Source organism: Pseudophryne corroboree, chromosome 8 (genome assembly GCF_028390025.1).
Source record: "Pseudophryne corroboree isolate aPseCor3 chromosome 8, aPseCor3.hap2, whole genome shotgun sequence".
Taxonomy (NCBI): Eukaryota; Metazoa; Chordata; class Amphibia; order Anura; family Myobatrachidae; genus Pseudophryne; species Pseudophryne corroboree.
Genome location: NC_086451.1, coordinates 75,664,354 through 75,679,771, shown reverse-complemented (window position 1 = coordinate 75,679,771; position 15,418 = coordinate 75,664,354). Strand labels below are relative to the sequence as shown.

The following is a 15,418-nucleotide window of genomic DNA, read 5'->3' as shown; positions in this document are numbered from 1 at the left end:
GAGGAAACAATTAATACCCAACACAGCCCGGCAGTGGCTAGATACAGAGTAATCTGGATAATAGTGGTGACACAGTAGCAAATGTTATCCTTGTACATATCTGAATGACAGTAGAAATTATATACACACACATACCCAGGGCCGGCGCCACCATTAGGCAGCTGCCTATGGGCGGCGGCCACTGGAGGGCGGCACTAAACACTTGGCTCAGTCAGCCAAGCTGAGGAGCAGTCAGGCATGTCGTCGCCGCCAAGCTGCCACTGAGTCTGCGTAATGTGAAAAGTCAGGTGAATGTATTGTAATTATTGGGCTCCCGCACGCTGCGACATTATCTCAGGCCAAATCCTCCTTCCCCCCCCCCCCCGCGCGCGATTGAGCTCCCGGACTCCCGTATGTCACCCACTCCCCCCTTCGTAATTGGGCTCCCGGAGTCCCGCATGCCGCCTCTTGTCACCGCCGCTTCCCCCGGGTCTGCATCTTGTAACCCGCTCTCCTCTCATCTCTTCTTTCTCTTTCCCCCCCGCCCCGCCCCCCCCCGTGACTCTGCCTGTTAACGCTGCAGTAAGTTTAGCAGCCTGCAGCTCCGTGACTGCAGGGAAGACAGGGGCGGGAATCGGGATCCCTGTCTTGATGATGTGTTGGGAAGACAGACAGAGGAAAGTGAGCATTCTCTCTGTCCTGTGCATGGGTCATCACAGCCTGTCTTTCCCATCAATAAAGCAAAAGACAGGCTGTATTCTTTATTTGTTCTTCTGTTACCAATTCAATGTGAATATTAGGCTCTGGGTATATATGTATGTATATATAAATCCAAGAAAAGGCAGGAGCACTCACCAGTCTTCAAAGCAATAAAGAGTTAAATAATCAGACCATCAGTGCAAGGATAAGATCAACGTTTCGGTCTATATGTAGACCTTTGTCAAGATAATTATAAACTGAAAGGATTACCCTTATATACCCTATATAGATCCACCCACCAATTTATCAAAGCAACACCCCCACACCCCATACAGAGATTATAATGATAATAAACATATCTCACATACTTATTATTATTATTATTATTATTATCAATTTATTTATATGGCGCCACAAGGGTTCCGCAGCGCCCAATTACAGAGTACATATGCACATAATCAAAACAGTGACTTACAGTTGAAATCAATTTTGGACAAGTACAGGGTAACTAAGCATAACTACACCAGTAAATGACAGAGATAAGTTCCAGGTGGCCCAAAAACTGTGATTTGGGCAGTTGAGAATTATTAAAGAAGAAAAGGGTGAGCACATGAGGGAAGAGGGCCCTACTCGTGAGAGCTTACATTCTAGGGGTAGGGGTAGACAGACAGGGGTGACACAGATGGGGTACATAGAGAGCATGGAACAGGGGGTTAGGATGAGATTTGGCTGGGTTTGGTAAAGAAATGGGTCTTGAGAGCCCGTTTGAAGTTTTGTAGAGAGGTGGAGAGTCTGAGGGGGAGAGGTAAAGAATTCCAAAGGAAGGGAGCAGCACGTGAAAAATCTTGGAGATAGGAGTGGGAGGAAGTAATCAGGGGACAGGAGAGGCGGCGTGCATTAGCAGAGCGAAGAGGACGGGTGGGAGAGTAAAGGGAGATAAGGTCAGAGATGTAAATGGGAGAGGATTGGGTGAGAGCTTTGTAAGTGAGAGTGAGAAGTTTGAATTGGATTCTGAAGGGGAAGGGAAGCCAGTGAAGGGCTAGTAGGAGAGGGGAGGTGGATGTAGTGCGTTTGGTGAGGAAGATGAGCCGAGCAGCAGCATTGAGGATAGACTGGAGTGGAGAGAGGTAATTGTCAGGGAGGCCAGTTAGGAGGAGATTACAGTAGTCCAGTCTGGAAATAATCAGTGAGTGAATAATGATCTTAGTGGCATCCTGGGTGAGAAAAGGTCTGATCCTGGAAATGTTTTTGAGATGAAAATGACAGGTTTGTGAGAGGTGCTGAATGTGTGGTTTGAAGGAGAGGGAGGAGTCAAGGATTACACCAAGACAGCGTACTTGGGGGCTAGAGGAGATAGTCGTGCCATCAATGGATAATGAGATTGTGGGAGGTGAGGTTGTGCGGGAGGGTGGGAAGATGATCAGCTCAGTCTTAGACATGTTGAGTTTAAGAAAGCGCTGGGACATCCAGGAAGAGATAGCAGAAAGACAGTTAGAGGCACGAGTGAGGAGAGCCGTGGAGAGATCAGGGGAGGAGAGGTAGATTTGAGTGTCATCAGCATAGAGGTGGTACTGGAAATTAAAAGAACTAATGAGTTCACCTAAAGAGGACGTATAGAGAGAGAAAAGGAGAGGCCCAAGAACAGAACCTTGGGGGACACCAACAGTTAGTGGAAGTGGGGGCGAGGTAGCATCATGAGAGGAGACAGAGAAGGAACGATCGGAGAGGTAGGAGGACAGCCAGGAGAGGGCAGTATCACGTAGACCAAGAGAGTGAAGGATTTGCAGAAGAAGAGGGTGGTCCACAGTGTCAAAAGCAGCAGAGAGGTCAAGAAGAATAAGCAGAGAGTAGTGGCCCTTAGATTTGGCGGCATGGAGGTCATTGCAGACTTTTGTGAGGGCAGTTTCAGTGGAGTGGAGAGAGCGGAAACCAGACTGGTATGGGTCAAGCAGTGAGTGAGAGGAAAGAAAGGCAGTAAGGCGATTATAGACAATACGCTCAAGAAGTTTGGAGGCAAAGGGGAGGAGAGAGATCGGTCGATAGTTGGAGAGAGTGTTAGGATCAAGGGTAGGTTTTTTAAGAATAGGGGAGACAAGAGCATGCTTGAAGGCAGAGGGGACAGTGCCTGATGAGAGGGAGAGATTGAGAAGGTGGGCAAGATGGGAACAGGCAGAAGGGGAGAGGTAGCGAAGGAGGTGGGAGGGGATAGGGTCGAGTGGGGAGGTTGTGGGGGGGGAGGAGTGTAAGAGGGCCATGACTTCCTCACCAGATACTAGGGAGAAAGATGTCAGAGTTGGTAAGAGGGTAGGGGAGGGGTGGCAAAGGATGGGTGGTGGCTGGTTGCTGGACTGGTGGGATGTGATGTCCTGACGTATGGAGTCAATCTTGGATGTGAAGTAAGTGGCAAAGTCAAGAGCAGACAATGAGGAAGGGAGAGGGGGTGGTGGTGGGCAGAGGAGGGAGTTAACAGTGGCAAAGAGGCGCCGGGGGTTGGAAGAGTGGGTAGAGATGAGGATTTTGAAGTATGATTGTTTAGCAAGGGAAAGGGCAGCACTGAAGGATGAGAGCATGAATTTGAAATGGAGGAAGTCTGCTTGAGAGCGTGATTTCCTCCAGTGTCGCTCGGCAGTACGTGAGCATTTTTGTAGATATCTGGTGCATTTGGTGTGCCAGGGTTGAGGTGTTGATCTGCGAGGGTGAATAGTGGTTGGCGGAGCAACAGAGTCAAGGGCTGAAGTAAGAGATGCATTGTATAGAGATGTGGCTTGTTCAGGGCATGTGAGAGAGAGAAGAGGAGAGAGAATCGAGTCAAACAGGGAGGATAGGGATGAGGTGTCAATAGCCTCAATATTACGCTTAGTGATGGTAGCCTTAGGAGGGAGAGATGGGGGAGCAGAGATAGATAAGTTGAATGAGAGCAAGTGGTGGTCAGAGAGGGGAAAAGGGGAATTGGAGAAATCAGAAATAACACAGCGGTGAGTGAAAACCAGATCCAGTGAGCTCCCGTTCACATGGGAGGGTGAGGAGGTCCACTGGTAGAGACCAAGTGAAGAGGTGAGGTTAAGGAGTTTAGAGGCAGGTGGTTTTGTGGGGTTATCGATAGGGATGTTGAAATCACCTAGGATAATGGTGGGAATGTCAGAAGAGAGGAAGTGAGGAAGCCAGGAGGCAAAGTTGTCGAGGAATTTAGAGGAAATGCCAGGTGGACGGTAAATGACAGCAACTCGAAGATTAGTGGGTTGGTAGAGGCGAATTGCATGGACCTCAAATGTAGAGAATGTAAGAGATGGTTCTGGAGGTATAAGTTGGTATGTGTAGCTTGAGGGTAAAAGGATCCCAACACCACCCCCATGACGACCCCCAGGTCGGGGTGTGTGTGAGAATGTAAGGCCCCCAGCCGAGAGAGAAGCAGGAGAAGCGGTGTCATAGGGTGTAATCCAGGTTTCAGTAATGGCCAGGAGGTGCAGGGAGTTGGATATGAAGAGGTCGTGAGTGGGGGTCAATTTGTTGCAAACAGATCTGGCATTCCAGAGCGCACAGGATAGGGGGTATGAGTTTGTTGGAGAGATGTGAATGAGATTATCTGGATTGCTATGGCGTTGAGGTAAGCTTGATGGGGAAGGAAGGGATAAAGAGGGTGAATTGATGGTGCTGGGGCCTTGGCTAGGAAGGGTGACTGCAGGAGTGAGGCAGGGAGGGAGTGCAGTATGATACTGGTGGAGGAGAGGTGAGGAGACAGGCAGAGGAGGGAGAGAGCAGGGTTGAGTGCTGGGGTATAAATGGTGTGAAGGGGCAGAAGTGAATTGCAGTGGGGAAACAGAAGCGGAGGGGAAGGGAGGCAGACAGAGGAGAGGAGACAGCATGAGATGTAGGAGACTGGGAGAGAGGGATAGAGGTGGTAACAGGGGACAGAAAAAAGGAATAGGAAGACGAGGATTAATGAGGGATGTTGCCAGCCTGGCCATAGTGTGGATGGGGTAAATAGTGGTAGCAAAATGAGAGTAGGAGGAGGAGTGGTGGCTGAATAAGAGAGCAGTGAAGTTTGCAGAAATAAATTCAATGTTAAACTATCGTTATTATCTACAGGTAACAGTAAATCAAATATTTGCTGATGTTAGTTGGAAAATTACACAGTGTTGGCAAACTGCAAGTCAGTGTTACTTCATTAAATATGCTTCTCAGTGACCCATTTGTTGTCCAGGTGTTTGCAGGGTCAGAGTAGAAGTTGCAATGCAGGTGTTTGTGCAGAAAGTGAATGTATAGTTTTACAAATAAGTGAGGTTTGGAGAATATTAGGAGTAAACAAACATTTGTAGCTGCAGTCCAAGTATTGGGGTTTGTGTTGTTTTTTTGTGTGCAATTGATGGTGCTTCCTTTCAGTTTCCGTCCAGTAGAAGTCCAGTAAAAGTCACAGATGACACCCTTAGAAAGTTTCTCCCTTTGAAAGCTTTCACCCCACACTGAATCAGCTACGCTGTTTCAGCTAGACTACAAGCTAATATAAAGAGCAACAAACATGTGTATGTAAGCACATTGATTGATTGGACCCACCCCTAGCCCATCACCCACTTAAAGCAATAAAACTTACACAGACAAATGGTGTGGGGTATGAAACATATAAGATGTATAAAAAACAACTATCAAAGCACCAGTCATCACCCTACCTAATTCCAGTCATGACTACAGGCACCGATCGTGTGTGTACCACTGAAAATACATTCATAATCAAAATACTCCGGCGTGCGTTCCACAGGCGTCCTCACTTCCTGTAGATGGAGCGCATCAGCTGACCGGAAGTCAGGCGCTACCATAGCAACAAAACGCTGAGACCAGATAGCGCTGAATCCGACACAGCCTCATGGTTATTAAGAGCGCAAGTTCCGCAGAGGTCAAATAGTCTTAGCATTAATTAATATTATCCTAACCACTCATAATATAGATCATAGAATTCAAATAATCAGTCAGTCAACCGGAAGTGACACGTTGCTATAGCAACTTTACCGGCATATAAAGAATATATCAAAAGTCAGGACTGGATAGGCAGGGCGATATTAGTATCAGGGGAAGCTACATAGTTATACATGTGTACATATATTAATGCACATGTATACACACATATGCATCCATATGTACACATAGACAACCCGCAGGACTGGATTAGGCACACAATAATACCTATAGGAAAATTCTAAAAGAAAAGAAGTGTTCCATATACAAAACACACATATATTCAAATAATTGTAAGAAGAGAAAACGACCATATCTAGGAATACATAAAAAAGAATAATAATAAACCACAGATGAGCCACCATCACAGGCAAAAAATAAAACAAAAAGTATGTAAAAAATAAAAAAATAAAAAATGGAAAAAATATATTGGAGTAAGAGTCATAGTTCATTCTAGAAAAATGCCGTAATGAATACCATCATTGAGGCCACGAGGTCTTATGGTGTCTAGGCGATGTATCCAGGCCGCCTCACGTTTCAGCAAGAGCTTTGCCCGATCTCCACCCCTTCTCAGTGGTGCTACTCTGTCAATCACCATACTCTTCAGAGTAGCAAGAGGGTGACGGGCCTCGTAGAAATGTCTGGCCACCGGTTTATCTGATTTGCCATTGGTCAGGGCTTCTCTGACAGACAGTCGATGGTTTGCCATCCTTTCACGAAATGGGCGAATTGTTTTGCCCACATAGACTAAGGAGCAAGGACATGTCAAAATGTAGACAACAAAATCAGAAGTGCAGCTCAGCCTGTGACGGATAAATATTTTGGCACCAGTATGCGGATGGTGAAAATACTCTCCACTTGTCATACTCCGGCAAGTGGTGCAATTCGTGCATCTATAGCATCTCATTTTCTTAGGTGCCAACCACATATCCGAAGTGGAACCCATTGGTCTATCTGGCTGCATTAAAATATCCTTCAAATTGCGTGCCCGTCTAAAGCTCAATAGGGGTCTATTGGGCAGTCTCTTTGTTAATGATGGATCTGTTTTGACCATTTGCCAATGTTTGTTGACCACTCTTCGTATGACAGGTCCTGCTGAATTAAAAGTAGTCGAGACAACAAAAGGGTTTTTCTCAATTGCCTTCTTCGGTGAGTGCCCTGCATGGATTTTCTTTGCCTTCTCAAGACAGTTCATGATGGTACGGTCATCATAGCCCCTGGCCTTAAATCTATTTCTCATATCCTCCAACTGTATAATAGTTGTATTCGGATCAGAGTTATTCCGAAGGACCCTCATGAATTGGGAAATAGGTAAATTACGTTTTAATGATCATGGATGGTGGCTATCAAAAGATAATAATGTATTCCTATCGGTCATTTTCCTAAACAGTTTGTAACCATAGCCTGACTCAGTGGTATAGACGCTTACATCCAGGAAATCAATAGATTCCCTATCAAAGTGCATAGTGAGCCTAATCGGTGAGTCAAGTAAATTAAGATATTCAAGCATCTCAAGGAGGGATTCTTCAGTGTTATTCCATATCAAGAAAATATCATCAATAAAAAAAAAAAAATATATATAGATGCTGTACACGGATCGGCACTCGCCTATCTTGAATTAAAATGCTCAGGTGCCCTCTGGAGATCCATATCCAAAAGTAACCCAATTCCATTCAGCGGCACTCAGAGACTTGTAATGGCGTGAAAAACGTGCTTTAATAAATCATGCTAAAATCTGCATACCAAACAGACGTTTCGGGGCGCAACCGCCCCTTTATCAAGGTGAGCAAGACAAAAAGTGAAAATCTGAATTTTAAAACGTACCTTTATGCGTGAAGAGGACCCGCCAGCGGGAAGAACAGCTGCGTGCAAGGGAGCTCGGTGGCTCCCAGTAAACGGGAATAAACAGGCACTCGCGTCGTGGTCATGGTAACCGGACGCGACGCGAGTGCCTGTTTATTCCCGTTTACTGGAGGTAACCGTGGCAACGCCGGAGACTTCCGCTGACGATGCGGTCACATGATCGTAGCCTCCACACACGTCACAAGCTGGGCGGAAGCCACCGAGCTCCCTTGCACGCAGCTGTTCTTCCCGCTGGCGGGTCCTCTTCACGCATAAAGGTACGTTTTAAAATTCAGATTTTCACTTTTTGTCTTGCTCACCTTGATAAAGGGACGGTTGCGCCCCGAAACGTCGGTTTGGTATGCAGATTTTAGCATGATTTATTAAAGCACGTTTTTCACGCCATTACAAGTCTCTGAGTGCCGCTGAATGGAATTGGGTTACTTTTATACATACACATATATATATATATATATATATATATACACACACACACACATATATACATATACACACACTATATATATATATATATATATATATATATGAACAGACAAATGTCCGGCACTCACGCTTATGAGCTGTATACTAGTCTGGTGCACAACCTCTCCATGGAGCATGTAGACAAACGATACTGGTGGCACTCAGAGTGAAATAACAGACGACAGCCAAACTGGTTCCAGACTGAAACCAGTTTGGCTGTCGTCTGTTATTTCACTCTGAGTGCCACCTGTATCGTTTGTTATATATATATATATATATATATATATATATATACATACACATACACACTGCTCAAAGTGGACTGGTATACACCGGAATTGCATACCGCCGCTTCTTCGAGCACTGAGGGTGGGATATACTAAGTGATGCTACTATTACAAATCTGCCACAGAGCGGCCGCACTGGGAGTTCAGGGCTGTGTTTCCCCACTGATTGTCCGATTCAGCCCTGGTAAGGGCGGCACTGCGGGGTCCGGTAACCTCAATGTTATTCTATTACTGCTGCTGCTAAGGGCTGTATCTGGCAGTAACTCTCCAGGCCATGCCCGGGACGTGGGGAATGATCCAGTTACCCAGCTGCAGCACAATGTATGTCCCATATACTCGGGGTGGCGGGGGTGATCTGACCGTGCCGGAGCTGGGCGCCTGTAGCTATGTGCAGGGTGAAGCTGTGCCTGTAATACGCCGGACGCTGCCCAGCTACCTCTGCCCTGCTGCCCCTGCCTGGGTGAGAGTAGCATGAGGGCTCCTGGCGGGGTGCTGCTGATTTCATGTAGTGTGTGTCATTTACTGTGCATCTTACTGTGTCATATTTTATATTGTTTGTGTCACTGCATAGGTTACTGTGTGTGTGTCACTGTATAGGCTACTATGTAGGTTACTGTGTGTGTTACTGTATAGGTTACTGTGTGCTATTATGTGAATTTCGTCTCATACCGTATGGTATAATGTGAATTTCAGCTCATTCTGTCTGATATAATGTGAATTTCGGCTCATACCGTATGGTATAATGTGAATTTCGGCTCATACTGTGTGCTATAATGTGAATTTCGGCTCATACTGTGTGCTATAATGTGAATTTCAGCTCATACCATGTGCTATAATGTGAATTTCAGCTCATACCATGTGCTATAATGTGAATTTCAGCTCATACCATGTGCTATAATGTGAATTTCAGCTCATACCATGTGCTATAATGTGAATTTCGGCTCATACCGTGTGCTATAATGTGAATTTCGGCTCATACTGTGTGCTATAATGTGAATTTTCGGCTCATACCATGTGCTATAATGTGTGAATTTCGGCTCATACCGTGTGCTATAATGTGAATTTCGGCTCATACCGTGTGCTATAATGTGAATTTTCGGCTCATACCGTGTGCTATAATGTGAATTTTCGGCTCATACCGTGTGCTATAATGTGAATTTTGGCTCATTCTGTGTGCTATAATGTGAATTTGGCTCATACTGTGTGCTATAATGTGAATTGGGCTCATACCATGTGCTATAATGTGAATTTTGGCTCATACTGTGTGGTGTAATGTGAAAGGGTCACCAGTACTAGATAGTATAAGGGGTCCTGTTGTGATGCATAATGTGTATAAGGGGTATATGGTGTGTAAACTATACTGAAGGACACGCCCCCTGTTGAGTGGCCACGTCCCCTTTCCGGAGCGCACGCACGCTAAATTACAACCTTCACTTTTCCATAACCCCACTTCAAAATTTCCACTTCGACGTGTGTGTGTGTGTGTGTGTGTGTGTGTGTGTGTGTGTGTGTGTGTGTGTGTGTATATATATATATATATATATATATATATACACACACACATATACACACAGTCACAATATATATAGCTGGGAGCAGGGCCCGATTATAAGAAGGGCGATAGGGATGGTTGCGGTGTGGGGGAGAGTGGGGTGTTATGGCTGAAGTTTTGCCTACGGTGCCAAAAAACCTTGCTCCGGCTCTGCACATACCATACTATGCATACCTCCCAACATGACCCTCTCCAGAAGGGACACAATGCTCTGCATACTAATGCAGTGGTTCCCAACCCAGTTCTCAGGGCACCCTAAGTCCAGGTTTTAAGGATATCCATGGTTAAGCACAGGTGACTTAATCAGTACCTCAGTTAGTTTGATTGTACAATCTGTGAACACACATGGATATCCTTAATACATGTACTGTCAGTGTACCTTAAGGACCACGTTTGGGAAACCCTGCAATAATAAATTGATTCCCTTTCTAAGTGGCTTCAGATGCAGTGCACAGTAATATACTTCTTAAGTTTTGTTCTCTTTTAATAAGAGGAACTGCTAAAATATTATTTAAAAATAGCAGCCAGTAACCTGAAGTCACTATGTAAGAAACGTGTTAAAGACAATATAAATCCAACATCTAGAACAGTGGTTCTCAAACTCTGTCCTCAGGACCCCACACAGTGCATGTTATGCAGGTAACGCAGCAGGTGCACAGGTGTATTAATTACTCACTGACACATTTTAAAAGGTCCACAGGTGGAGTTAATCATGTCACTTGTGATTCTGTGAGGAGACCTGCAAAACATGCACCGTGTTGGGTCCGGAGGACAGAGTTTGAGAACCTTTGATCTAGAACACAGGTTCTCAAACTCGGTCCTCAGGACCCCACACGGTGCATGTTTTGCAGGTCTCCTCACAAAATGACAAGTGACATAATTAGATCCACCTGTGGACCTTTTAAAATGTGTCAGTGAGTAATTAATACACCTGTGCACCTGCTGCGTTACCTGCATAACATGCACTGTGTGGGGTCCTGAGGACCGAGTTTGAGAACCACTGATCTAGAAAGTATATAAAACTAGAACATGTCTTGCAGCTCAGTTAAAGCACAATCACAACACATCAGATAAGCATGCCCATAGTACTCCATATACCATTTCACTAGGTACAGTCATGTAAATGTAGTTTCAACCTAAACCTCAGTCCAGATGACAATATTTTGCCTATCGAATATGATTAAGTACAACTTATAATATGGAGTGACCATCAATAGCAGATGCTGAAGGAAATGCCAATATTTGTGAGATACATCCCAGAGTTCAATGGGGCAACCACATTCCTAGCTACTTAAAAATGACAGACCAAGATCAAAAATCATCCATATATGCTACTGTGTCTACAAACCTAGAGACTCTGCAGTCATCTGCACTTCCCCTAGTAGTAAACATGCTGTGGGTACATCATTATAGCACAAATCCTCCTACTAACTTCACTACAGATAAAAATAATGTACTATACCTTCCTAAGGATACCCATCGTACAACACGCATATGTTCTGTTCTGCATGTTGCGATCACCATCCAACATACTTTCCACACACACTAAAATATCACCAGGCTTATTAATTTCTGCTCAGGGACAACGCTGACGTATGTCCTTTCCTTTGTCTGAATGACACAATTAGCAGCTAGTCATTTAATTAATGTTGCAGAGACCTGTGTCTATTGGTTACCCTCAGAGTGTTCCAAAACAGAATGAGACCACCTGTCTCTATAGTGATTTTTCATTGGTTTATAATAGTTGTTTTTTTTTCCTTTAGAAACATTACATGCACATTGCCTAGGGCGCCTTGAGCCCATGACAATCCAGGATCGCACAACTAGCACTGCAAGGAAAGAAAGACCCAGTTTAACTTTAATATCTGTCAAAAATTAACTGAGTGAAATTACATACAGGAGATGAAAAGGAAGTTTCTCTCTAAACACAGACAGTGAGTGACTGATAGGCTTGTAACCTTGTGCTGTGAAATGCACTGACAGATGGTCAGAAAGACAATAAAAGGTGTGAACTAATTACCACGGCAGAAATTTATGATTAAAAGGACATCACATGCACACTTGTCCATCTGCAAATTTTAAGAGAAAAGGCTGCAAAATTCAATAGTGCTTTGCAGGAAATGGCACTACCAACACATTTGCAATAACTACCAGCATATTGCCTAAATCATTACACAGAACAGGAAAATCCCCCAGACTGAATATTAAAAATAGATAATGTTTAGATCTTTCTGAGTTCTTGGTCAGCTGAATTAACGCTTTCATAGAAAGAGCAACAGCGAGCTGTAATGGATTCCAGCACGGAGAGATGGAGGTGGCTAGAGGTAAAGCATGCACAGTGGAGCAGCGGGAAGAGGGACAGAAGGCAGGTGATATGGGTGGGCTTACTAACAACATGACTGGGGCAGGGAATATGATAAATGTCTCGTGTTACTGCAATGCCAGCTACTGAAATGCACAGTATTGATCACCCATCAGCTGCCCATTAACTAGTAAGGCAAGATACTTTTAAGGTGAAATATAGTGAAATTGTGACAGTCATTTTATCACAGAGAATGTTGTTATAAAAATGGAAAACTTACAATTACAGAACACTAGGAATGAGAGAACAACACGGCCTAGTGATGAGGGTATGCTTTTGTTGGCGTCATGCAGATATTGGACATTTAGTAATGATGGGGAATCCGTGCCCCCCACACACGCCGACGGGATGGGAATCCGCGCCACACACACGCCGACGGGATGGGAATCCGCGCCACACACACGCCGACGGGATGGGAATCCGCGCCACACACACGCCGACGGGATGGGAATCCGCGCCACACACACGCCGACGGGATGGGAATCCGCGCCACACACACGCAGTTGGGATGGGAATCCGCAACACACACACGCAGACGGGATGGGAATCCGCAACACACACACGCAGACGGGATGGGAATCCGCAACACACACACGCAGACGGGATGGGAATCCGCGCCACACACACGCCGACGGGATGGGAATCCGCGCCACACACACGCCGACAGGATGGGAATCCGCGCCACACACACGCCGACAGGATGGGAATCCGCGCCACACACACGCCGACAGGATGGGAATCCGCGCCACACACACGCCGACAGGATGGGAATCCGCGCCACACACACGCCGACAGGATGGGAATCCGTGCCACACACGCTGAAAGGCTGGGAATAAGTGCTACACACACAGACACATTGACAGGCTGGTAAATAAGCACCACACACACACACTGACACCGCCACAAACACATAAGCGCCACACACACACTGACAGACTGGGAAAAATGCAGCACATACACACTGGCAGGCTGGGAATAAGCACCATACACACTGACAGGCTGGAAATAAATGCTGGATACACACTGACGGGCTAGGTATAAACGCAGCGCACACATGAAAACAAGATGGGAATAAGCGCTGCACACACTGACAGGCTGGGAATAAGCGCTGCACACACTGACAGGCTGGGAATAAGCGCTGCACACACTGACAGGCTGGGAATAAGCGCTGCACACACTGACAGGCTGGGAATAAGCGCTGCACACACTGACAGGCTGGGAATAAGCGCTGCACACACTGACAGGCTGGGAATAAACACCATGTCTATACTGGGAATAAGTGCTGCACACACTGACAGGCTGGGAATAAGTGCTGCACACACTGACAGGCTGGGAACAAGTGCTGCACACACTGACAGGCTGGGAACAAGTGCTGCACACACTGACAGGCTGGGAACAAGTGCTGCACACACTGACAGGCTGGGTCTATACTGGGAATAAGTGCTGCACACACTGACAGGCTGGGAACAAGTGCTGCACACACTGACAGGCTGGGAACAAGTGCTGCACACACTGACAGGCTGGGAACAAGTGCTGCACACACTGACAGGCTGGGAACAAGTGCTGCACACACTGACAGGCTGGGAATAAACACCATGTCTATACTGGGAATAAGTGCTGCACACACTGACAGGCTGGGAATAAGTGCTGCACACACTGACAGGCTGGGAATAAGCGCTGCACACACTGACAGGCTAGGAATAAGCGCTGCACACACTGACAGGCTGGGAATAAGTGCTGCACACACTGACAGGCTGGGAATAAGTGCTGCACACACTGACAGGCTAGGAATAAGCGCTGCACACACTGACAGGCTGGGAATAAGCACAATGTCTATATTGCGAGGCGGAGAATAAGTGCTGTATATACAGAACGGCTGATCACAAATAGTGTAAAAGATACAGAGCAAAGACTGGATAGAGACGAGAGGTGGGGATACTGTAACTGCACTGTGGAGAACAGGATCAGAATAATCCCTAATATATGTGATAGAGGGATTGGATTATACAGAGATGAGAGTGAGACAGGACAATAAGCACAGCGTACGGGGCTCACAGCTTCATACACATACCATAGACACAGAGATAGATAGATAGATAGATAGATAGATAGATAGATAGATAGATAGATGATCGATCTGTACATCGGGTGCTGTGTAAATGGGGAACGGATGCTGCTGATATGACCGCAGGATGGGGAAGGGGACTCACCCAGAGCTCTGTGCCCCAGCTCATGATGTCCCGGGGGGCGGCGGGGACCCTCGCCCGCTCAGCGCTGCAGAATAACGGGAAACTCCCCTCAATACGCACGGTAGCGACTAGATCCCCTCCGCCGCACGGAGCTTCTGAAGGGAGGGGCGCGGCCTCACAAGAGGACGGACACTAGCCGCACCCAGCAGTGGCCCCCCGGTGCTGACGGCGGCGGACAGCGTGACCGGGACGGACTGAGGCCGCTCCCGGTGTATCAGTCTCCGGCTGGCTGTAGAGTCCCCACACAGTGTGCGCGTCTGTGGTGCGTGTCCGCGGCGGGGGGCGGGGCCTCGTTTGACAGCTCGGGGACGCGGACCTCAGAATAACGGTTATTAGGAGATCTCTAAGGAGAACCAATCAGCTATTAGGGGGCGGGACCGTGCTGGCTACACGAGGCTTGGAACGCAGCCAGTGCACACAAGTGGGCGTGACGCAGAGGAGCAGTGTTTCTAGGTAACACTGCGCCCCCTGGTGGTTCATTGATACACTTGTGTAAATAACATTGGCAGATGTATTAACCTGGAGAAGGCATAAGGAAGTGATAAACCAGTGATATGTGCAAGGTGATAAACAACACACCTGCCAATCAGATCCAATATGTAAATTAACAGTTAGGATCTGATTGGCTGGTGCCTTTATCACCTTGCACATATCACTGGTTTATCACTTCCTTATGCCTTCTCCAGGTTAATACATCTGCCCCATTTATTATCACTGATAAACAATGCACAGATATCTCCCCACTGCCTCTTATGTTTACCCGGCAGGCCATCATCTGCCATTTCTCTTAAACCGGTGGGTCCTGTAGCTTCGAAGAACTGCGATGCCCATCATGTCTTGCCAGCTGCACATTGGGGCATATACATAGTAAAGACTGTTTTAGCAGCTATACCCTAAGGCATATTTTATGCTCCTTCCTTTTTCTGTTGCAAAAGCAATTTTCTATAGGGTTGATAAAATACTTACCCATCTCTGAAAAGCTTTCTGGAGCTTGGACACAATAGCTACCTTCATCACT

At 46.4% G+C, this 15,418-nt stretch overlaps 1 protein-coding gene across 14 annotated transcripts in view; it reads right to left on the bottom strand.

Annotated features, from left to right (window-relative positions):
- The window catches only part of FNBP1 (formin binding protein 1), a 390,370-nt gene extending 375,667 nt beyond the window's left edge, over positions 1–14,703 (bottom strand). For 9 of the 14 annotated variants that reach the window (XM_063936685.1, XM_063936686.1, XM_063936688.1 and 6 more), the window contains exon 1: positions 14,362–14,703. In XM_063936685.1, the coding sequence (XP_063792755.1) occupies positions 14,362–14,385 (24 nt within the window). In that variant the 5' untranslated portion in view covers positions 14,386–14,703. The remainder of the gene's footprint in view (positions 1–14,361) is intronic. The other 5 variants (XM_063936687.1, XM_063936689.1, XM_063936695.1 and 2 more) reach the window with 1 other exon arrangement.
- Between the last annotated feature and the right edge of the window lie 715 nt (positions 14,704–15,418).